A 24617-nucleotide genomic window follows, 5' to 3' on the forward strand; every position below is an offset into this window, starting at 1 on the left:
ATAAACTCCCCTAGACTGTTCCTGTCTCATAAACCGTACCAGGATCTGTTATCCCAACCACGAGCAGCTTGCTGAGCACGTCTGCCACCACTTGTACTGCAGTCTGGCTAACCACGTGAGCGTGGCCACTGATGAGGTGGACAGAGGGCGTGAGCAGGCGGGAGCAGGTGCGGGCAGCTTCCATGCGGATCTCCTTGTGCTCGCTGTTTAGGAAATGATCCGCACAGTGGCGGACGAACTGGGTCAGAGAGTGGCCTGGATACAAAGGCAGAGAGAAAAAATAAACACTGCTGCTCTGGACAGCAGATCTACAACTAGCTAGCTGCATTTTTCATTTCATGGCTACGAATTCAATTTTCAACAAGATATTGACCTAGAACGCTTCTCTTAAAAAAGGTAACAAATGGGTTTCTGATCAGCAGAGAGGCAGAAGGGAGGCAGAGGAGTGGGGAGACAGAAAAAAGGCATTCCAGCCACCCCCCCCAGTCTAATCCTTATTTTATTCCCTTCAAAGAATGAATTATTTCCTTTTATTCTGACCCAAACCTTTATATTCCCAGAGAGTAAAACAATTCTTGATCAAATTTACTTGTCTATTTTAGTTCCCAGATTTGAACACCAAAGGAGAGTCTGATGTAGGCGGGGTTTAAATATAGCTACTTTCTATTCATTAGAAATACATTATCCTGAGTGTTGATCAGCGCGAGTGGAGGAGCTACAAGAGGGAAGCCGCAGACAGCTATAAGCACTCAGACGGCACGTTTAGGCTTTTTGTACTTGCTTGTTTCCCTGCAGTCTTGATGGCTGCCGCCTACATGATTTTAAATTTCAAAAGTATCCATTTTTCTCTCCTGAAATAGATCTCCCTAGGGCACTGATGTGGGTTTATCTGCAGCTTAGAACTCCACACTGAACTACACAGTACAGCGCGCTTGAAAATCACACTGCCATAGGAATGGAAATACCTAAAAGCCTCTGGCTTAAACATTTTAAAGCATTAAATACCATTTCAGCTTCACAGACCAGGGGGGCTGGGGGGGGGGGGTCCATCTCTGACTTTCTTATCTCTGAAGCATTAATTCCTTGGATCAATGCATAATTTCCCTGAACACCATCTGCCCCCAAACTCAGGATGGGAGAAGAAACAGAGGAGGAATTAACAATACATGCAAAGGGGGGCGCCTGGGTGGCACAGCGGTTAAGCGTCTGCCTTCAGCTCAGGGCGTGATCCCGGCGTTATGGGATCGAGCCCCACATCAGGCTCCTCCGCTATGAGCCTGCTTCTTCCTCTCCCACTCCCCCTGCTTGTGCTCCCTCTCTAGCTGGCTGTCTCTATCCTGTCGAATAAATAAATAAAATCTTTAAAAAAAAAAACAAAAAAACAATACATGCAAAGGGCCCGGGAGGCTGAGCTGCTACCGGATCAGCTACCCGGTCTCTAGGATCCCCGGCAAGATCCAGGACTTCTAGGTGCCTTTTCTTGGGGTTCCCAGCAACACTCACTGTCTTGGCAAGATTGGCTACAATTTCTTACCTTCAAATTCAAAGCTGCCAAGTGTTCGCAGGGCAAGAGTAATGCTGCCGACATCGCTGGCCTCAGGCAGGGCTGTGAGGCCAGGGGAAGCTAGCTGATGGGCCAGGCCCTTGGGCATGCCCGGATGCCGGAGGGGTTTGTGCATCAGGACCAGGGACAGCATCTTCAGGAGCCCATCCTGGATGTCCTTCTTCAGCTGCGGAATCTGACGGCTCAGGTCGTACAGCACAGCAGTGAGGGCAGGGCTGAGGGGAAGGAAACCAGGCACCTAGGGCGCTGGACAAGATATTTGTCTGTTCTTGTGAAGAAACAGCCCTTCTTGTCCAGCAAGGGGATTGGGCCCATCACTGCTTGGTCTTTAAAGTAGAAAGGACTACAGAATAGAAGAAATGTCTTGAACTCTCTTGGCCTGGTCACAGATTACAAAACAATCTATGGATTTCTGGTCTTTGCCAGAACTTGCTTAATGTAATTTAGCCGCTGCTGAAGACTGAGTCTCAATAAACAGTCTGGGAAGCAAATGGACAGCATCATCCTTATTTTACAGATAAAAAGAACGAAAGTGAGAAAAGCCAGGCAGTTCCCCGATGATAACATGAACAATAGCTACAAACACCAGCCGAGCACTTCTCACGTGCAAGGCCCAGAGCCCAGAGTTCCTGTTTCATGAACTCTTTCACTTAACCCCCTCGACAACTTTGGACAACAGGAACTGCTACTGTGCCTGCTTTTCAGGTGAGAAACCTGAGGCTCAGAGAAGTTAAGTAACTTGGTCAGGAGCACACAGCTAACTAGAGATGGAACCAGGATTAGAAACCAGCCTGTGTGTTTAGCGTGAGCTCTCCTGCCTATCCAATTTAACGAGGAAACACCCATGCCCCAGTCTTTCAGTGCTGTCCTGATGCTGTGGGTCAAGGCTCTTACTACCCAAGACGGGAGAAGCTCAGGTTTCTGACACCCACCTCAGTCCCACTGCCAGCATGGGCTCCAGCAGCTCCTTGATATCCTGTTGGATGCCTGGCCCCATTGCCCGGGCCAGCATGCTGATGCAGGTGAACACTGTGGCATCCACCTGCATGGCCTTCTGTCTCCTGCAGGGGACCGAAAGAGTGGCTACTTCAGACATAATGACATCGTGCGATGCCCCACCTCAAAATAGCCTTGGAGCAAGGAGGGCAGGTGATTCAGGCGGGGCCATGATTTGCTGGTGCGCAGGTCATCTACTGCACAATTCTAGGGGGCCCACCACACCGGAGACACTGTAGATTTGAATTTACAACAATCCAGCAGATGGCAGTCATGTGTCTTGAGGAAGGGGCCCCTTTCCCGATTTTGCACACAAGGCACCATATGGGTTAGCGTGGCGCTGGCCAAGGTACCTATTTAGGAAGCAAACTGAACAATGTGTACATCAGGGACCAGGGTGTAGGGCACATCCATCACATGGAAAGAAATTCTTCTCCCCCATGATGAGAAGGCTGGGCTTTAGAATGTGGAGGCTTATCCCTTCATTTGCTAATAACACAGAGAAAGATCAAAACACAGCTTTAGTCAACACTGCCCTCCTAGCCTTAGAGGAGACACCCTGGCCTCTCCAACTTGCGGGGTGCTGAAGGTTTTTCTCGTATATTATTCACTGGAAGGTTTCAAGGGGTGGGAATAATGCATCCAACTCCAGCGATAGGGAAAAAGTGACCATTAGGTCCCTTCAGTTCCAGTCCAGAAGCTCTCTTTCAGTCTTACATCAAAAGAGCTTTGAAAGCCAGAGAAAAGAGCAAAACTAGGAGATTCCCAGTTAATAATAATATTGAAAACAGCACTGGCATCTAACGCGTTCACAGGGTAGTCAACCTCCCCAAATGTCTGTACATATATCACTTCATTTGAAAAAGCCTAGCACTCAGCTGGGGAAGGGTTGTGCTCTGTATGATCTGCTACTCTCTGGAGCTTAATGACACAGAGATCAGGCTCAAGCTCCATGGAAACTGGGATGGAGCATCCTTCCTTCCCAACCAAATGGGGCGGAAGGTGAAATCATAACAGAGATGCTTACTTATGGGCAAAGTCCTTAGGGGGTAGGGCTGCACGGATGATGTCCAGCACACGAGGTAAATAGACCTTAAATTCAGATCTCACAGCCACAGAAAGCAGCCCCAGGGCTTGGAAGGCTGCTGTACGTTCCTTCTCCTTCTTGACACAGCTTAAGACATGGTTCATGGTATCTTGGAGGTACTGGGTATCTGATCACAAGAAACACAAAGCATATGGCTCAGGGTCAGGGTTGGTATATATATATCAAAGGTCAGAGTTCCTATAAAGCACTTAAATTTAAGAATAAGTTAAGAGAGGGGCGCCTGGGAAGCTCAGTTGGTTAAGCGTCTGCCTTCAGCTCAGGTCATGATCTCAGGGTCCTGGGATAGAGCCCTGCGTCAGGCTCCCCGCTCAGTGGGAAGTTTGCTTGTCCTTCTCCCTCTGTCCCTCCCCTTGCTTGTGTTCTCTAATAAATAAATAAAATCTTTAAAAAAAAAAAAAGAATAAATTAAGAGAGCCTGTTGAAAAAAAGTAAAGAAGAATTTAGAGGATATATTAACCCAAGTCTTCTGCTTGATAATCACTCCTCAGATACATCTTTTGGAAATATTAGAAATGTAAGACTTTTTCCCCTTTAATTAAAAAAAAAATCTTAAAGGGTCTCCAAAACAATAACATTGCATAATTGTCCCCATTTGTGCTATATTTGGAGGGAAAGACTACATGGTCTTATATAAGAAATATATGTTAAATCTTGCTTAAAAACAAAGAGACGATCATCTAAACTATTTTATGTTATATTGAAATTTAAAGTAATATTGAATACTGTTTGCAATAAACAGGACATTCTATTCAGCTTAGGCCTGGAAATCACTTTGATATCACCCAGAGATTTCTGTTATAGTTATATTTAATAGAATAAGATTTAGTCTGTAATTTGGGAAGCCACAAGTGTATTTTCATTAAGTTTCCATCAGCCAATGTGCACGGGTAGGTGATTCTTGGGCAATTTAAGCCAAAGTGTTATTACTCCCCTGAAGGTTGGAATTTCCTGATTTTTGCCTCTCTTCTATTCCTTCCCTTCCATCTTGCTGGCCTCAAGTCCGTGCACCTGCAGAACATACATAATAGCAGGGGAGGCAAGACCACACATCCATTAGAAAGTGAGGGATGCTGAAGGCCCCCGGAAGCTCATTTAGGAGGTGGTAGAGTCCCAAACAGCACATATGCCGCCCTGCATTTACTCTAACAAGAAAGGTCTTCTCTCACGGCTCTCTTTGACCAAAGCACCCTGGGGCTTGAAAACAGAAGAGCAAGGTGTTGTAACCTTAGAATAAGAGCACATCCATGAGGAAAACGGGACTTCTGCACGGGGACAGCATTTCAGCCGGAAAGGAGCTTCAATCAAGAGGGTGACGTCCTTTGCCTGATGTAGCACCCTAAGAGACTAGGAATTGTTAGAGGTTCCAGCCCAATCTTAGCGTGTTTTTGATATGGCCAAAGCTTACATCATTGTGAAGTTCAAGCAATGACTTCAAAACCACAAGCTTTAAAAAAGTGGCACTTTCCCCATGAGGTTGCTGTATGGGGGCTGCCCAGGCTGAATTTCAATGACACATTTTAGTATATTATTTAATAAAACAACAAAAACCCACATCAAAAGAATACACCCAGGGGCCCTCTGAGCCTTGGTATCCTGCTCCTAGGCGGTCCTTGAACTTACTGGGGTAACTGCTTCCACAACGTGCCAGATTTTGATCAAATTCGGCCTAGTTATTACTCTCTTCTGAACCACGGACTTTCAAACCACAGTTATTTAAAGCTCTACTGAACAGGGGCATGTCTGGTCATTAAAAAGGAGAATAGCTGCTGGGTACCAGGTAGGAAGAATGGGAAACTGAAAAAATAAGAATGATTTTCATGATATCATTTCCCTCCAGTTCATTGATTTTATGTGGCTAATTGTCTCGTCCTTACTCAACACATTCTCATCTCCCACAGCACATTTAATGCCAACCATGTATTATTCCCATCTCGTCTGGACTGGGTGGTGCGAAAGGAGTCTATGTGCTAGGGAATGGCATCTGCGGAGAGTCGGGCTGACCTTCCACTTCCACTCCTGGCTCACATTTGCTCCTGAATGCTTATTAAGCACAGGCAACGTGCACTGCAGTGAGGTGCAAAGAGATGTTTGAGACGGGGTCTCTCCACTCAGCAAGTAGGGAGGTAACAGAAGGATATTAAGTATGAACAGGCAACTGGAGTATTATCATTTCTAACCTTGACCTTACTGCTAAAATGGATGTGAAGGGTGGAGAGGGGGAAGTAAAAGCCGAATGATGGTTTCCATCTACTGGGGCTTATTCTGGCTCTCGGACGAGGTGTTTAGCCATTAATGCAGTTCACCTTGCAAGGCAAGGACTGTTATTCTCCGTTGTCAAGTCAGGAAGTGGAGGCCCAGGGAGGTCAAATAACCTGTCTGAAACCTCCCAGTTAGGGACAGAAGCCAGATTCGTCCCAGGTCTGATGGCAAGCCTTCCCACAGCTGGGGGATCTGAAGGAAGGGGGAAGGGAGTACTCCCAGCCGGAGTCACCCAGGCAGGCCATGGGGAGAAGCTGGCACCTGAGCTGGGGCAGCTCCAGGAGTCAGGGATTCTCACTGCCCAGTGAAACCAGGACAGAAATATGGGAGCCCACAGTCTATCATCTCTGAAACCTGCCTCTGAAACCTCCAGACCCTCCTCCCTGTGAGTGGTGAGGCAGGTGGGTGACCAGGGGGCTGAAACGGGACGGTCACCACATCGTCCCTGCCCCACAGAGAGGCTGCTGTGGAGAATCTAAACCCGAATTGTGCTTCCTTTGGTCTCTTCTAAGCCTGTCATGAACTTGTTGTCTTCCATACACTCAAAGCTGCTTGGCTCCAGAACTGCCTGTCGGTCGACACACTCTGATTTTTCCTGTGACATCTGTAGCAACCCCTAACGAGGCCCGGCTGAAACCAGACAGGAGGCAAAGACGACAGAGGTGAGCCCCACAGTTGGCGTTGCTTCAAACAAGATGCAGACATGACCGCTGGGAATCACTTTTGCTGGGATTTCCCTTCAACAGTGAATGACACGTGTCCGTGGACATCCTCACCTGTGAAGGCGGAAGGTCGAAACGCGGCCAGGCGGGGCAACAGATTAAGGATTGTCATCTGGATCAGCGAGTTCTTGCTGTTCCTGCATTTCAGCACCCACTGGCACACCTGAGGGAGGAGGGCGCAGGGGTGGTGAGGGAGAGGGAGCAGGAGAGGGAGCGTGGAGCTTGTTGGGATGGGGGGGGGGCTCTCGCCACTTACTTGATCAAATTTCTCCTCCATCAGGTCTCTGCAACACCGACTCTCCACCAGGGTGGACTTCGCTGGGCTGGGGGAAGCCCCGAACCCCATGAGGCCTTGGTGAGAGCTGTACCCCAGCAGTCCCACCAAGGCATTGGACTGCGGGGGCTGGACGGCCTGGAAACTGGTGAAGGGGGTAATGTGGCGAGGTTTCGTCCCAAAGCCCATGAGGTCCTTGCAGTACTTGTCATGCACGAGCTGCTGCTGTGTGATTTCTTCCATTTCTTCTCTCAGGCGCTGTATGGTTGGGGGAGGCAGGAATCAGCTTTACTCACAACGACCCCGCCCTGAAGGGGAACTATTTTCAAAGTGGGGGGTGCCTGGTTTTGTTCTAATTCAGGCAGAAGAGCACCACCTACCGAATGATGAAGCAGCAGCAGGGGGCTGGCTGCCAACGACCCCTCCCTTGGTTTGGGAAAGCTGAGTTGCAAATGGCCGTGACTCCAGACCTACGGTTGTGGCCAGGAAGCCCTTGGCAAAGGTGACGGCCAGCCCCATGCCAGGGTCCTAACAAGGACAGACTCCTTTCCTTCTCGCCAGAAACCCAGGCAGAAACAACCTGGGCAAGTAATTTTCTTGGGATCCGAGGAATTCCATGGCAGGTGGTGACTAACCTGACAGGCTGAGAATTCACATCTATGTCCCATTCAAAGGGCTGCTTAATTACGGTCCAAACTGAGAAGGACATAAAACAATTCATTTCTCAACTTCCATACTGTTCTCGACACATTCTCACTTTCCAGAAATGTTCTGCACTATTCTTACCGAGGTCACCAAGGACTCTGACGCTGCTACATTGGATGGTCCATCCTCAGTCTTCATCTTAACTGACTCACCTGCAGTGTTTGATCCAACTTAGTATTTCCTCCTCTTTGAAAACTTTCTTGGCTTCCTGGATCCTGAGCTTTCCTGGCTCCTTGGATCTCCTCCCCTCCCTGCACTGGCTGCCCCTTGGTCTCTCCCCTGGTTGCTCCTCATCTCCTAACCTTACGTACCAGGCCCCACCTCTTCTCCAACGACACTAGCGCTCTGCTGGGGAACTAATCACCCGGGTCTCGGGACTTGAAGTCATGGCTATGTGCTGATGACTCCCAAATCCGTGTCTCCACCCAGATCCCCCCAGAAAAACTCAGTTCTCTGCTTAGATACCCAACAGGTGCCTCAAACTTAACATACTCAGAAGCAAACTCCTGACCCTCTACCCCAAACCTGCCCCTTCCACCTCAGTCCTCCTGTCTCAGCAAATGCCACCCTATCCTCCCACTCAGGCCAAAAACCTTGATTCCTCTCTTTCCCATCAACCCCTAAGTCCCAAATTCAGGATCCAGCCACTCCTTGTGCCTGCACAGTTCCCACTAGGGTGCAAGCTGCAAAAGTCCTCTGTTAAGGTTGCTGCAGTTCCTTCCTAACCGGACTCCTGGCACCAGCCTGTGTCCAGCCAATAATCCACTTAACATGGCGGCCACGGCAATCCTTCTGACACGAGTCAAATGTTACCCCCACTGCTCCAAATTCACTAACAGCTTCCCGCTTCACACACACACCGTCTGTACGGTGGCTCCTGAGACCCCACACAATGTGCCCCTTTCCTTACCCCAGGGATTCCTCTGACCCCATCTCCCACCACCTCTCTGCTGTCACACAGCTGAGTCCCAATGGCAATCTCATTCCCCTCCAAAAGCATCACGCTCCCGCCTTGAGGCCTTTGTGCCTGGAGAACCGGCTGTCTGGAATGCTCTGCCCGGGTATTTATTTGTATGGCTCTTTCTTACCTCCTTCACAACTGTGCTCAAATGTTACATTCTAAAATGCAATCCTTCATCCAGGCTGGCACCTCCTGGTCCCTTTCCCTGCCCTACTTTTGTCCAGAACATTCATCACCATATGATATACTACAGCTGAACCTTGAACAACAGGAGTGTGAACTGCACTGGTCTACTTATACATGCATTTTCTTCCCATAAATTTAGTACAGTACTGTAAACGAAGTTTCTCTTTCTTATGATTTTCTTAACAATATTTTCTTTCCTCTAGCTTACTTTATTGTAAAAATACAATATATTATATACATAACATACAAAATGTGTGTTAATTGACTGTTTATGTTACTGGTATGGTTTCTGGTTAATAGTAGGCTATTAACAGTTAAGTTTGGGGGAGTCAAAAGTTATATGTGGATTTAAACTGCATGGTGGGGGGGTTGACGCCTGAACCCCCACACTGCTCAAGGGTCAACTGTACATATTTACTTATTTGTGTATTGTCTCTCCCTGCTAGAATATGTTTTATTCACTGCTGTATTATTCCAGCTCCTAGGACTTGGTGCAGCTCGCCCACAGCAGGTGCTCAATTAATATCTGTTGAATGAATTCATAAGTTACAAAATGATAATACCTTACCTTTGGATAGTTCTTTAGAATTTACAAAATTTACAAAGTTCTATTTCACTTAAAACTATTTAGGTGAGGGGCGCCTGGGTGGCACAGCGGTTAAGCGTCTGCCTTCGGCTCAGGGCGTGATCCCGGCGATCTGGGATCGAGCCCCACATCAGGCTCTTCTGCTATGAGCCTGCTCTCCTCTCCCACTCCCCCTGCTTGTGTTCCCTCTCTGGCTGGCTGTCTCTATCTCTGTCGAATAAATAAATAAAATCTTTAAAAAAAAAAAAAAAAAAAACTATTTAGGTGATACTGGTCTGTTTCCCGGGAGAAAACAAAGATCCCACAGCTGTATAGGCTCCAGTGGAAAGCCCATGTTATACTGGGGTGGGGGAATCTGTGCGGGCTACCATTCACGGAATGCCCACTCCATCAGGTGTTGTGCTAGGCACTTCACATACACAGTCGACCCTTCAATAATGTGGAGGTTAGGAGCACAGACATCCTCTGTGGTCAAAAATCTATGTGTAGGGGCACCTGGGTGGCTCAGTCGGTTAAGCATCTGCCTTCGGCTCAGGTCATGATCTCAGGGTCCTGGGATCGAGCCCCATGTCAGGCTCCCTGCTCAGTGGAGAGTCTGCTTCTCCCTCTCCCTCTGCCCCTCCCTTGCCCCTATATGTGGGCGTGTGCGCTCTCTCTCAAATAAATAAAATCTTTAAAAATAAATTAATAAATAAATTAAAGAAAATCCATATGTAACTTCTGCCTCCCCCATAACTTAACTACTAACAGCCTACTGTTGACCAGCAGTCTTACCGATAATAAACAATTGATTAGCATGCATTATGTATGTGTATTATATGCTATATTCTTATAATAAACAAAGCTAGAGAAAAAAATGTTATTAAGAGGACCACAAGGAAAAGAAAATATAGTTATAGGACCATACTGTATTTATCAATATCATAAGTGTATGACATCTACTGATAAGATGAATCGTCTGTCAGTACCTACATGAGTACTGTCTTATTTGGAGAAAAACAATGTAGATGTTAATATGCATTCCTAACACCAGACAGCAAAAATGAAAAGATAATGTGAAAAAGAAATTCGTATTTATTTACAGGTACAACGACTCAGGTACCGATAACGAGGCAGCAGTAAGATTGTTTTACGGCAGCTTAGTGTAATCAAGACGACTGCTTCACGGCAGTCTATACTCTAATGAATGAGGCATTATCAAATTTTTACGGCGTACAGTATTATAGTCATATCCATACTACAGTATTGGAAAATACAGTATTTTACAGTTTTGTAAAAACCCACTTACCTGCAATGATAAGCTGATACGCAGTTTCTCCAATTACGAAAGAGGCATACTGTACGGCCATGAATTCTTTGAAATCGAAGTTACAAAACAGTAAGAAAACCAACACATTATTAACTTTAACTTTACAGTAAACATGGCTCACCTTCCGCCCACACATGGGCAGTGTCCACTTCCACACGAGCTTTGCACGTGAGGTTCCACATGATCGAGTCTCAGGCAATGATGATGACACAAGAACATCTCATACGGTCTTGCTGTACAGTCAACAGATTTTCCCACGAAGACTCAAACACACACTAGGTAAGTTTATTAACTGTATGGCACGATGATCCTTTCCTAGTCGCTAGCGGGAAGCGGCTCATTGGAATGGTCTGCATCCTCGCGGGTCTCACAGCGAGGAGACGGAGGCAGAGGAGGGGCCAGCTTGCTGCTGCAGGGGTGGCAACGGTGGGAGAGGTGGGAGGGGAGGCAGGAGACGCGGCACACTCCATGCAACTTTATAGAAATACATCATAATTTCTGTTTGACTTTTTTGCTTTTTCATTTCTCTAGAAATGTCTTTCTGCAGTACCAATCCCTCTTCCACGGTCTGCTTCGTTTCAGTGCCTGCATCATGGAAGAATCCATGTCGTAAAAGAAGCCAAGAGCAGTCTTGACTAATCAGACCCCTCCTGGTGCCTGGCGCTGTTTCTTCTAGGTCTTCTTCCTCATCGTCTGGCACCAGTTCGGAAACACTCACCTCCCTCAAGTCATCTTCTATTCGTTCCTCTGGTGTGGTGTCCATTTGCTCTTGAAATTCTCTAAGGTCCGTATCACCCTTCAGCCCCCACCTTTTTTGCCATATCCACTTTCTTTCAATCTCTTTCATGGTGTCCTCTGTCACAGGTCCTGCGAAGTCATGTGCACATCTGGCCACGGTTTTCTCCAGCAGGAATTATTGTTTCAGGCCTGATGGCATTTGTGGCTTTTTCTACAACAATGGCATTCTCGATGGTGTAATCCTTCCGGACTTCCCATCGGGGTGTTCTTCCACAGTGCTGACAATCCTTTTCACAACGTACCATGTGTAATGAGCCTTAAGGGTCATGACCCAGATCTAGAGGCTGAATTAGAGATGTGTATTTGGGGGCAGAAAGACCACTTTGATGACTCTGGTGTTGAACTCACGGGGTTCTGGGTGACCAGGGGCATTGTCCAATATTGAAAGAATTTTAAAAGGCGGTCCCTTACCGGCAAGGTCCTTCTTGACTTCAGAGACAAAGCATTAAGGGAACCAACCCAGAAAGAGTGTTCTTGTGGTGTTTTCTTCCCTTCAAAGCTCCGGGGTTAGCAACTTACAGATAAGGGCCGTCCTGATCCTAAACTCGACTGTGTTACACAATGAGAGAATTAGCCTGCTCCTTCCTACCTCAAATCCTGGTGATTGCTTCTCCTCCTAATAAATGTCCTTTGTGGCATTTTCTTTTCCAGAGTGAGGCACTTTCGTCTGCATTAAAAGCCTATTCAGGCAGATATCCTTTCTCTTCAGTGATCTTCTTTATGGCGTCTGGGAACTCATCTGCTGCTTCTTGGTCAGCAGAAGCTGCTTCTCCTGTTATCTTGACGTTTTGTTAAGTCAAACCTCTTTCCGAACTTATCAAACCATCTTTTGCTGGTATTCAATTCTCCAGCTTTCGGTCCTTCACCTTCCTTTTGCTCTAAGTTGTCAGATAATGATTTTGCTTTTTGTCGAATCGTATTAGTCTTTAAGTATGCCTTTCTTACAGCAATCCTGTACCCACACAAAAGCTGCATGTTCAACATGAGAGAAAAAGAGATTTCTCAAAAAGTGCAAGATTTCTGTGCCCGTTGGCATGGCTGCAGCAATAGCTTCACAGATTTCCTTTTCTTTTTTTGCAATGGTCCTGATGCTGGGTTCGTTTATCTTGCAATGGTGGGCAGCCACAGCCGCAGACCTCAATCTGTGGTGCATATCAAGAGACTCAACTTTTTCTTGTGACATCATGACTTTGCTTCTTGGGAGAACCTCACTAGTGGCACTTCGTACGGGTTCCACAGTACTATTCAAGGTTTACAGTACTGCACTAAACACGATGAAAAATACATGAGAAGTTCGACAGAGCACTTTTAACTGAGACGCGCAATTTACTGGAGGGGCGAAGAGTGCACGCAGAAGACGAGCCTCGCAGTGTTTCAACCAGATGCTCGCAACACTTGAGCTCATGGCAACAGCAACGGGAGGTGGCCACGAAATTACTCAGAAGACAGTGTGTTCCACAAATCTTACGCAGTTAGGGTTTAATATCGTACCTTCACATTTGTTCACATTTCTCTCGACTGTGAACGGCGCCAATTATAGTCTGTTAATGCTGGTGTGCGTGTTTAGGTAAATTTTTAATTTTTGCAACAGGTTTATGTATATTTTGTGGTAGTAAATAATGAAATAGACTAGTATCTACATATATTTTATGCATTTGTGACATACCTAACTTCTTAATTTTTTTACTATTTCTAGGCTATGCAGTCATCTGCTGAGTTTGTTTCAAATTGTCACAAACCTCTAAAAAATGTCCCAACATATTTACTGAAAAAAATCCACATATACGTGGACCCATGCAGTTCAAACCTGTGTGTTGTTCAAGGGTCAATTGTACTTAGAAACCTCACAGGAGCCCAAGGAGGTGGATGAGAGCTCCATCAAAAGCAACAAAAATGAGGCTAAACGAAGTAAAATAATGTACCCAAGTCACAGAGGAGAGAGAAGGCAAGGATTCCAAGCTAGACTCCTGGGTTCCACACACAGAGCAGCAGGCGCTGCCCCGCGCCTACAGCACTGCCGTTACCAAATGACCACCGGCTCCGTTACAGCAAGAAGCCCTGGGGCAAAACTGCACACCAACTTGCTTCCCGTAGGAAGACTCAAGGCCAGAACTCTACTCCCAAATATATCCTGCATCCAGCAGACTAACACTGAATCTACTCCGTCGTGTCTGCACTGCCAACACCAGTGGAGGCCACCACCATCACCCGCCCAGACTACTTCCACAGACCCCCTGGCAACCAGGAGAATGGGACCCCCAACTACAAGGAGTACCGTTGACCAAGGGCCCCTGCTGCAACTCTGAAAATGTCACCATGTTTGTGCCACGGCCACACTTGCCATGGGTTGCCTCTAGCCAATGACAGCACGTGGGAGGAATGCTGGGGCCGGCCTCCCCTGAGAGCCAACTGTGGCCTGAGGCCCCCACGGCAGCTCTGCATGGTAGCCTCACATGCTTCCAGCCCACTTTCCTTCGCTGTCTTGTTCATTCAGGGCCAGCCTCTCCCTGCTCCCTCCCTGTTTTCTCTCCCAGGCCATTTCCCTAACAAAAATGCTGGCACTTTTAACCATATCCCCTAACGAGTCTCTTGCTTTCATTCCTGCCACTGCACAAGCTTTGCCCCACAAGTCGCCAATGATTACTAAAAATGGGGCCCTCACACCACTCCCCTGTGTACACACCTCTGATGTTTGCAATGAGAATAAAAGCCAGTGTTTACCACGAACCGCGAGGCCTCCAAATTTGCGTCCCCCCTTGCTCTCATGCCCCAGCCACATCGCCCTTCTTTCTGTTCCCTGAACTTGTCAAACTCCCTTCCACCTCAAAGCCTCCACCTGGAACACAAACTCCCTCCCTCTGCAAGGCTCGCCCCCACATCATGAGGCTCTCAGCTCAAATGGCACCACCCCAGAGAGGAAGTCACCCTCTCCCCCTGCTACCCTCCATCCCATTACATCGTAGGACTTAGTGCTTTTCTGAAATGACCTTGCTTACTTGCTTATTGCCTGTGTCCCTGACATCATATCCTCTGTAAGGACAAGGATCTCACTTGCCCTGTTCACAGAATGGCACGCGGGAAGCCAGACTCCCTTCTGACGTAGCTGCTCACCTCTCCCTCCATGCTGCTGATTCGGACCAACTCGTTGAGGATCAGCAAGGCTCCATGGATGCGATCATCCCGATTCATGCCTTTCTCCTTGGCCAACGTCTCATCAAACCCTTTCTCTGCTTCTTCAAACGTATGCTATTAGAGATATAGAATGTGTTAATTACCCAAGGTCCAAAGGTAGAAAGAACACAGGCCCACCCCCTCTACACAGGGGGGCTCTGTGGTGTGACCAGGCCTGCTCAGTGGCTTGTGCCAGCAACATCAATGATACAACGTTACCAAGCTCTCTTCTTTAACTTAGCTTCAACCCGCACAATACCATGAGGCAGGGACCATGACCATCCCTATTTAACAGATGAAAAACACAGGCTCATGGAAATTAAATGACTGTCCAAGTTCAAGTTCACAACATGGCAAAGTCAAGCCTAGAACCCGGGTTTCCAATGCCACGTTCAGGGCTCTCTTTGTAGTACAAGCTCCTTGGTTAAGTTTTCTTGGCAGCAGCAAGTGGCACAGGGCTTATGACACCAAAGGAGAAAGAACCAGCCCTTTCAGGGGCGCCTGGGTGGCACAGCGGTTAAGCGTCTGCTTTCGGCTCAGGGCGTGATCCCGGCGTTATGGGATCGAGCCCCACATCAGGCTCTTCTGCTGTGAGCCTGCTTCTTCCTCTCCCACTCCCCCTGCTTGTGTTCCCTCTCTCGCTGGCTGTCTCTCTCTCTGTCGAATAAATAAATAAAATCTTTAAAAAAAAAAAAAAAAAGAACCAGCCCTTTCGAAATTAGTATCACTGCACGTTGCTGCTTCTCAGATACCCATTTTTCTAATATCTCTGAGAAGAGAGCTCTTACGATTATCAATAAGAAGACAGTGAGTCACAGCTTAACTGTATCATGTTTTCATCCTTAGTGGTACGTAAAATAATGGTGTGGCTACCAAGAGATCTTGGCTTTAGTGAAATACAAAGAAGTAACTATTGATTCGTATTGAGCTTAAGAAGCCACTGGAGACCCATGCAAACGTGCCACTTGCTGTGTGGCAAGGCCCTGCCGCAGCCCTCTCGGCCGGGCAGTGCTGTATGTACTCGTGCTCTGCAGGGGACGGAACGGTGACACGCTCACCCGGTACCACTGAGGCTTCTGCATCTCCTTCGGCTCACGCTGAGTGGTGAGAATCAGGCAGGCACGAAGGGCGGCCACGGCTCCCTCACGGATGGCCTGTTTGGGGTCCCACACGGCCACAAAAATGTTGTCAAAGAAGGGCTGCACTTGCTGGAAGAAGAAGGTGGGGACGCTGATGGCCAGCTCACGGAGAACCAGAACCTGGGAAAGAAGAGCACACAGAGGACTCTCATCTGAATCAGAGACTTTGGTTCTGGCACGATATGGCCTCTTGTCATCCTGCAGCGTATATATACATCAGGAAGAGAGCAAACTTGTCCACCCTCCTAGCTACGAATCTCTGGGGACCTAGGAGTAAAAGTAAAATTGATCAAACATCTCAGTGTTCATTATCCTAGGGTGTTCACAAACATGGGATGCTCTCATGTTAGAACATAAGCTCTGGAAGGCAGACGTGTTTTATACTTAGTATACTGCCCCCGACAGCGAAACACCATCCCTGGAACACAGAAGAATTCGATAAACATTTACTGAATGAACTAATAATCCTGTTCGATATTTAATCTTGCTATTATGTTTGTCTGACAGTGGAAGAAACTGAAGGTCAGAGGTTACTCCGAGTTTCAGAGTCAGGAAGGACAAAACCGACTTGAAGTAGGCTCCATGTGTCTGTCCCTCACCCAGTACCAGGATCCCCCCTCGCGGGGCTGGCTCCTAAAGAGGAAGCCGACAGGAAAGGATGCAAATGGCTCTTTGATCCCTAGCATACTCATTCCCAGATCCTCTCTCTCTCTCTCTCTTTTTTTTTAAAGATTTTATTTATTTATTTGAGAGTGAGTGAGAGAGAGCACAAGCAGGGGGAGCTGAAGAGGGAGAGCGAGAAGCAGGCTCCCCGCTAAGCAGGGAGCCCAATGCGGGGCTCAATCCCAGGACCCTGGGATCATGACCTGAGCTGAAGGCAGACACTTAACTGACTAAGCCACCCAGGTGCCCTCCTCCAGATCCTCTCTCTTAAGCACAGAATCTCCCTCATCTCACAGCCTGAAAGTCTGGTCCTCCAAACCAGCCTTTTTTAAGGACAAGCTTCAAAAAGCAGTGGGGATGTTGGGGTACCTGGGTGGCTCAGTCGGTTAAGTGTCCGACTCTTGATCTCAGTTCAGGTCTTGATCTCGTGGTCATGGGTTCAAGCCCTGAGATGAGCTCCACAATGAGCATGGAGCCCACTTTAAAAAAAAAAAAAAAAAAAAAGGCAGTGGGGATACACCACAAGAGGAGGAAAAGAGGCTCCTATTCCCCAAAACGCAGAACAGCCAATGGGGCAAAAGGAAGTTTGGGCTAGGTGCCAACCAATCAATAAATGCCTAAAAAATAAACAAGAGGGGCTCCTGAGCGGTGCAGTCGGTTAGGCAGGACTCTTGGTTTCAGCTCGGGTTGTGATCTCAGGGTCATGAGATTGAGCCCCGCCTCAGGCTCACATTCAGTGGGGAGTCTGCTTGAGACTTTCTCTTCCTCTCCCTCCGCCCCTCCCCTGCACTGACAGATGTTCTCTCTCTAAAATAAATAAATAAATTTAAACAAACAAATAAATAAAATAAATAAGAAAGGCCTGAAAGGAGGCAGGCCCCTGCTCCTCTCCTACTCCTAGTCCTTCCGTACTCCCACGATACAGCAGGGAGACCTTGACAAAGGCACTGACGGGGTCATGCAGACAGACAGTTGTCTGGGGCTTTGGAAGCCTTTTGCCCTGTGGCTGCTCCCCCTGCCTATGGGTGAGGGGTGCCTTCTGCTTAGGAGGCAACTTTGATTCTAGAAAATTAGAGGTCAAGGTAAGCGCTGCACTTAGGGCTGCCTCTCAAGCAACAAAAGAGAACCTTTAAGTTTCCTCTTCAGGTACAGAGCGCAGGGCAGAGAAAGGGATTCAGGACAGACCCAAGGCCCCTGGGAAGCACAGTGCCTTAGCCTGGAGCATCCCCTCATTGTCTGCCTTTCAGGGACCTGAGCGCACTGTGTGGAGAACCCCTCCCCGCAGGCACTCACAGCGGCGTGTCTCCGGCCCTCGTTGCGGTCGGCGCCCAGCCACTCCAAGGCTCGCTTCACCTCAAACTCCACATACTCAGCCGTAAAAGTGTCCCCTGCCATGGCGAGGCGGCCAATGGCCTTGGATGCCATCTCCATGACAACTGGGTCATTCGAGGGGAGGAGGTTCCGAAGATAGTTAGCGAATCTGCCAATCCGAGTGGCATTCCCGCCTTCCACTCCTATGAGGCTGGCTGGGAAAGAGAGGAAGGCAAAAGGTGAGGGTGGGCGCATCCTTCCAGGACAGCGTGCTGCCCTGAAAGGAAGGCTGGCAAGTGACCTCTTCCTTCTACTTTGAGCACAGAATGCAACTTCCAGACGGGAAGGATGCAGATAACTTTCATTTTAAAGCAACAGATTTGATATTTGTGCCAGAACTACTTACTTAAAGCAAAATAACCTCATTTTAGTACAGATAATTTGTTTTCCCAAGAAGAAAAAGAAAACGAACTGAGAATGAATAGGAATTCACCAGACCAGTCCCTGGGATTTGAGAATTACATGCTTTTTATCACTGTTCCCCACCTTTCCCTTTCCATTCGTGAGCCCCGCTATGCCAAACTGCTCCACAGAGACATCAGAGCCTGCAACAAGCAACCTGGGGTGGCAGAAGGAAGGCTGGCTTCTCGTCTCAGCACGGCCACTCTCTGTCCCTAGAAAAGCTGCGTCACAGTTCTCAGACTCTGTATCTGAAAATACCAGTTTTGCCCACATCCCAGGACTGTTGCTTGAATTAATACCTGAATAAGTACACTGAAAGCCATAAATTCCTTAAATAGATAAGAACGAAGCATCAGTATGCAGCAGACACAGGTGCAGTGGACACAAAGGTGAACCACCCTTTATTCCCAGTTATTGCTGTCACCAGAGACGCTGTCCTTACCTATGGCCAAGATGCCACCTTTCCTCTCATTGGCATCTGAGCTGGAAACCAGTTCAAAAATGTGATGGTTCAGCTGATCATAGAATCGAGTAGACTCCTCTTGACTCATCTGCAAAGGAAGATGTACTCAGAACAGCTTCCAATGACTCCCTGATGCTGGGGCAGGGGTGGGGGAGGGGGTGGCTTCCAGAGGGTAGGACTGAGAGGTGGCCAGTGGATACAACTCAACCCAAAGAGGACAGAGCTGCTGCCCACTTTTACAGTTGTAAACTGTTTAGTAACTGAACTTGCAGTTCATCTGTTTATGGAACAAACACTCGTTGAGCCAGACACATCCAGGGTTAAAGGATGAACGAGACACTGTCCTGACGTCACATGGGCTCTCTATCTAGAAAGCCCCAGGCTACCAACTCTTTAAACCTATCCCAACCACTGTGATCAGATAGAAAGAACTGAAGGTCTGGAATACCGTGGGAAAAAGAAAAAGAAAAACAAAGGAAAAAAGAAAAGAAACGGCTGACTCTACATGGACTCCTGAATGCCATCGCAACACAAGACATGCCAAAGAACCGTGCAGCTGGTGCAAAGGAACCTGCAAGGGCTACGGACAGGGGGATATTGGGGGCCTTTGTGTTCCAAACCCTTACTGAGCTGTCAAAAGGAATCTAAACCGGTGCTGGTACATGTGGGCCAAACACTCCCCAACAAATCACAGAAGCTCCAACCTCTCGAAGCTCCATGGTGACATAGTGCTGGAGCTCCTTGGCAGCTTTGGCCCTGGTCTCCTCATTCCGGCTCTTCAGGCCACTGGCGAACTGCTGCAGGACGCTCACGTTGCTGGACGTGGTGGTAGCTGCGGTGGCGGCAGCGGGTCCAGTTCCCAGCATCTTGACCTGAGGTTCTTTGGAGAGAAACGTCCTTTAATGTTCTGGATAACAAACCATGGTGATGAATTTCTTTACGGCCGCAGTTCCTCAGCACAGGTCTCTACACTGCCCGTGTCAGGAAGGGGATCCTAAAAAGGCTCGGAGACCTCACTGAGGAACGTATAGAAAGCCTTGATTCAGTCCGCAGTGACTGGCGTTTAAAACAGGCAGCGTAGCAGACAGGGTCAAACTGTGGGCTGTGGAGCCAGACTGAGCTCGAATCCAGTCCAAAATTATACGGCACCTAGGTGGCTCAGTCGGTGAAGCATCTGCCTTCAGCTCAGGTCATGATCCCGGGGTCCTGGGATGGAGCCCCGCATCGGGCTCCCTGCTCAGCGGGGAGCCTGCTTCTCCCTCTCCCTCTGCCTGCCCCTCCCCCTGCTGGTGCGCTCTCTCCCCCTCTCTCAAATAAATAAATAAAACCTAAAAAAAAAAATCATATCAAAATTACATACTTTGAGGAAGATACTTAAAATGTCCCAGTTTCTTCACCTGCAGCAGGATAACATTACCTAACTCATAGCATTGATGTGAGGGTTAAATGAGTTAATAAATGTTAAAAAAGTGCTTAGAACAGTGCCAGGCACACAGTGAGTGCTTAAGTAATTGTTAGCTATTATTATCATCATGACTACTACATATGTGGCCCAGTGCCAGGCACTAGAGATGGGGAGGTAGAAAGAGAATAAAACAAGCCTAAGACTGTCCCTTTCTTCAAGGCATTCAATTTACAGAGGGACATTGACTATTATTCTATAGCAGCTCTGGCCAGTAGGAAGACAATACAAGCCGTAAGTATAATTTTATATTTCCTGGTAGCCATATCAAAAAAGGTAGAAGGAAACAAGAGAAATTAATACATTTTTTAAAACCCAATACACCCAAAATATCATTTCAACATGTCATTAACATAAAAAGTATTGATATATTTTCCATTCTCTTTTTGTACTAAGTCTCTAAAATGTGCTGTGCACATGGCAATCTCAATGTGGACTAGTCACGTTTCAAGTGCTCTAAGCCACCTGTGGCTGGTGATTATTGTATTGGACAGTGAGGATCTATAAAATACTAGTACTTGGAATGTGAGCTAAGAGACTGACTAGTTCCTGAGATCACACATTCATTCCTCAACTAAGTACAATCCTTTTCCTCAATGAGCTTACAATCTAGGGGGAAAGTGGCCATAACAGGGCTCAGCCCAGACGGCTATGGGAGTAACATACATACCTATCCTACGGATGTCCAGATTATATTAGAAATTCAAATTTTCAAAATTCTTTTTTGAAAGTATTTGTGAGATGCAGAGAAAAAAAAAAAACAACAACAACAACACAGGGAATAATTGGTTTTGTAAAGCTATTAAATGCTCCAAAGCCAAGAAGAGACTGCAGAAGGAAATACCATCCCACTGGGAGAGGAAATTCAAGGATACCTGACCAGAAAACTAACTATGGGGTGTTGGCCTACGGGTCTGTGATGAGGGGGAGGGAGGCTGGCAAGGAATTCTCTTTCTCAGGGAAGAACGAGAGTATTTTCGCTGGGTCTGAGGCCCACAGGCCCATCTGCTGCAGGCACAATTCAATGAAGATATTGGAAGCCAAATATCCTGACTCTTGGTTAGGGCTTGCAAAGTTAAAGTTGGGGTGGCTGAAACTGGGGATGGGGGCGGGGAGGGCAGAGAGGATGAAACCCAAGGATGGAACCCAGCTCAGTTCTGGGGACTGGGTCCTTGAGAGGTCCCCAGGGTGCAGACTGAGGGGTACACACTGACGGTGCTCCTCTCTGAGGTCAATCTGTTGGTGGCTCGGAAGAAGGGGCGATTGCGGGACATGGAGACCCAAAGACGCCCCGGCAGTACCGGGGCTGATGGGCCGCCCTTCGCGGCGCCAGGGACGCACGGCAAGCTGAAGGGTCCGGGGGTCTCCTGGGGATCCGGGAGGAGGTGGGTGCTGCCTTGCCGGGTGGGGGTCAAGGGTTCAGACGGCGCCCAAGCCCCTGGGCCGGTATGGAGGGGACCCCACGTCCCAGACGGCTGACTTCCCGCCCGCCCCCCCCCCACGGACCAGGCTGACCCTGGGCCTGGACATTCCTCCGCCTTGGAGGGGTCGGTGCCAGGCCCCAGACTCACCGCGCGGCTTCGGCCAAGGCCTCAGCTGCCGCCACCAGCGCGGGTACCGCTGCTTCAGGCCCCCGGCCCCACCACCCGCCTTCCCCGCTGTCCTCTAAGCCGGGCGGGTGAGAGGGCGGGTTCCCAGCTCTGAGGACCAATAGACAGGCGTAAGAAGAAGATGGACTGGAACACAGACCAATAGAAATGGAGAAGTTAGGCTTGGGGGACCCGGCTTCTCTAGGGGGCGGGGATTGTTCAAATAGACAAACCACGCGGCCAGTGGCAGGCGAAAGGAGGCTTACGTCAATTCGGGAGAACCAATGGGTCCTGAGTTGATGTCAGTCACTTCCACGCGCACATCCGGTGCATCGCTGCTATTATTCCCCTCTGCATCTACACAGTGGCAGTGTGGAGCCAGCCGTCTGGGTACCACGGAATGGGACTCGGAGGGTGTGCGTCCTGCTCGCTTTAACCGGAGTGGAAGGGACGTCGGTGCCCTGTGATTACTAGAGCACAGACTTAGAACTTTCGGACTAGCGTTACGCACCCGTGATTTCTCTTTTGTTAAATGCAATTTGCATTTTAAAGCGTTTTTACTTAGAATTTCCCAGTTTTCCAAAATTATCTAGTTCACAAGATCCTTCGCGGGAGACCATAGCCAAGTTTTAACTAAATGACCTACTCCTAAATCAATAATTTCCAAACATTTTAAATCATCCTTCCAGGGACGCCTGGCTGGCTCAGTTGGTGGAGCATGGGACTCTTGATCTCTGGTGGTGAGTTCAAGCCCCCGGTTGGGCGTAGAGCTTGTAAAGCTCACATACATATATACGTACGTACGTAAAATAAAAACAGCCTTTGGAACAATCAATAGCAAAAATGGAATCTGACTACATCTCAATTTTTTTTGGCCATGGTTATAATCAACAAAAATTCCTCAATGTCTTCCAGTGGGGGGTCTGATTAAATAAAATATGATACATTCATATTAAGGAAAATGTATGGAGCCATTAATACTGGTAGTGTAGATTAATATTTGCTAAGAAGGAAAAAGGTTCACGATTTATTAAAAAAAATACAAGTTATACAACAATGTAAGTATAATATACCCCCTTATAAAACATTTATATATTTCTTAGGTGTCTAGATTTGCAGAGGGAGGAAATATACAACTAAGATATAATAGAATATGGAGAAGTCATACTTTTTTCTTTATACCTTACCATCGATTACTTGAAGAAGTGTCTGTTGAAGAGATGTAAGTTTCCAGAAGTTCTAAACTGCCAAATTAAAGAGGTTTGGCGATATTCTGTGGCTAACAAAATGCTTTGGCAGGTTCTTTTTTTATTTGATTTATGGTTACTACTTTAGGTTTAGAATCTTTTCATTGCATTGTTTCTTCTCTGAAATAATTGTCCCTCTGAATTTCACATTTTCCACTTCTGTTCAACATCTCTATATTTAATCATCAAACATTTAAAATATATGATATATTCACTGTTCAAATCCCAAAATAAATAAAAATTATATTTATCATGAAAAAGGTCTTGCTCCACTCCTTCCCTTTCACTATTTTCTTCGTTCTTATGTATCCCTAGAGTTTCTTTATGTAAATATAAGCAAGTATAAATGCGTATTCTTATTTTTCCCTTTTGTTACTATCTATACTGTTCTGGACTTTAAAAAATTTTAGTAGAGCTTGGGGTCCCTGGGTGGCTCAGTTGGTTGAGTGTCCAACTCTTGGTTTCAGCTCTGGGTCATGGTCTCAGGGTCTTGGGATCAAGCCCCGCGTGGGGCTTAGTGCTCAGCATGGAGTCCGCTTGTCCCTCTCCCTCTACTCTTCCCCTCACCCTCCCCCTGCCACTCACACTCCCCCCGCCACTCACACACACTGTCCCTAAAATGAATAAATAAATAAAATCTTTAAAAAAAGTTTTAGTAGATCTCGGAGATCTTTCTTAATATATAGAAAGCTAGCTTGTTCTTTTGTTGTTGTTATAGCTGCATAGAATCCCATCACATGGATGTACCATAATTTATTTTTTCAGTCCTCTGTTGCTGGGCACTTGTGTTGTTTCCAAATTCTTGCTATTACTAATGATGCAGCAGTGAATGCCTTTGTACATATGTAATTTTTTCCCCTGGCAGCTATACCAAATAAACACCCAAAAATGAAATTACACGGTCAGGGTAAATGCATGTGTAGTTGATGGACAACGTCAACTTGATCTCTATAAAGGGAGGTACTAATTTTCATTTCCTACTGGCAATATGTGATATTTTTGCCACCCTAAGATGTGATAAGGCCCTGCTTTCTTTTCTTTTCTTTTCTTTTCTTTTCTTTTCTTTTCTTTTCTTTTCTTTTCTTTTTTAAGATTTTATTTATTTATTTATTTCACAGAGAGAGAGAGAGAGGGCACACAAGCAGGGGGGAGTGGCAGGCAGTGGGAGAGGGAGAAGCAGACTCCTCCGCCGAGCAAGGAGCCAGATGCAGGAATCAATCCCAGGACCCTGGGATCATGACCTGAGCCGAAGGCAGATGCTTGATGGACTGAGCCACCCAAGCTCCTCAGGCCCTGTTTTCTAATTAACAATCAAAGATGTTTTGAGGGGCGCCTGGGTGCCTCAGTCGTTAAACATCTGCCTTCGGCTCAGGTCATGATCCCAGGGTCCTGGGATCGAGCCGTGCATCGGGCTCCCTGCTCGGCGGGAAGCCTGCTTCTCCCTCTCCCACTCCCCCTGCTTGTGCTCCCTCTCTCGCTGTCTCTCTCTCTGTCAAATAAATAAATAAAATCTTTTTTTAAAAAAGATGTTTTGATAGCAATAGTAATCAATGCATTTGTAGGTCTCTTTTCAGTTTACAAAAAACTTTCTTATGTTAAATAATAGCTAATATTTACTGAGCACTTACAAAGTGGGATTATA

At 47.3% G+C, this 24617-nt stretch overlaps 1 protein-coding gene across 1 annotated transcript in view; it reads right to left on the reverse strand.

Moving 5' to 3' along the window:
• The window catches only part of MTOR (mechanistic target of rapamycin kinase), a 120528-nt gene extending 100971 nt beyond the window's left edge, over positions 1 to 19557 (reverse strand). The window contains exons 1-11 of the mRNA XM_008694734.2: positions 19382 to 19557; positions 18657 to 18765; positions 17735 to 17967; positions 15698 to 15898; positions 14580 to 14714; positions 6906 to 7181; positions 6704 to 6812; positions 3588 to 3774; positions 2497 to 2625; positions 1535 to 1779; positions 40 to 255 (exon numbers count right to left, since the gene is read on the reverse strand). Of these exons, the coding sequence (XP_008692956.2) occupies positions 40 to 255; positions 1535 to 1779; positions 2497 to 2625; positions 3588 to 3774; positions 6704 to 6812; positions 6906 to 7181; positions 14580 to 14714; positions 15698 to 15898; positions 17735 to 17967; positions 18657 to 18765; positions 19382 to 19543 (2002 nt within the window). The 5' untranslated portion in view covers positions 19544 to 19557. The remainder of the gene's footprint in view (positions 1 to 39; positions 256 to 1534; positions 1780 to 2496; positions 2626 to 3587; positions 3775 to 6703; positions 6813 to 6905; positions 7182 to 14579; positions 14715 to 15697; positions 15899 to 17734; positions 17968 to 18656; positions 18766 to 19381) is intronic.
• Between the last annotated feature and the right edge of the window lie 5060 nt (positions 19558 to 24617).

The sequence above is a fragment of the Ursus maritimus genome, unplaced genomic scaffold (assembly GCF_017311325.1).
Source record: "Ursus maritimus isolate PB19 unplaced genomic scaffold, ASM1731132v1 scaffold_32, whole genome shotgun sequence".
Classification (NCBI taxonomy): Eukaryota; Metazoa; Chordata; class Mammalia; order Carnivora; family Ursidae; genus Ursus; species Ursus maritimus.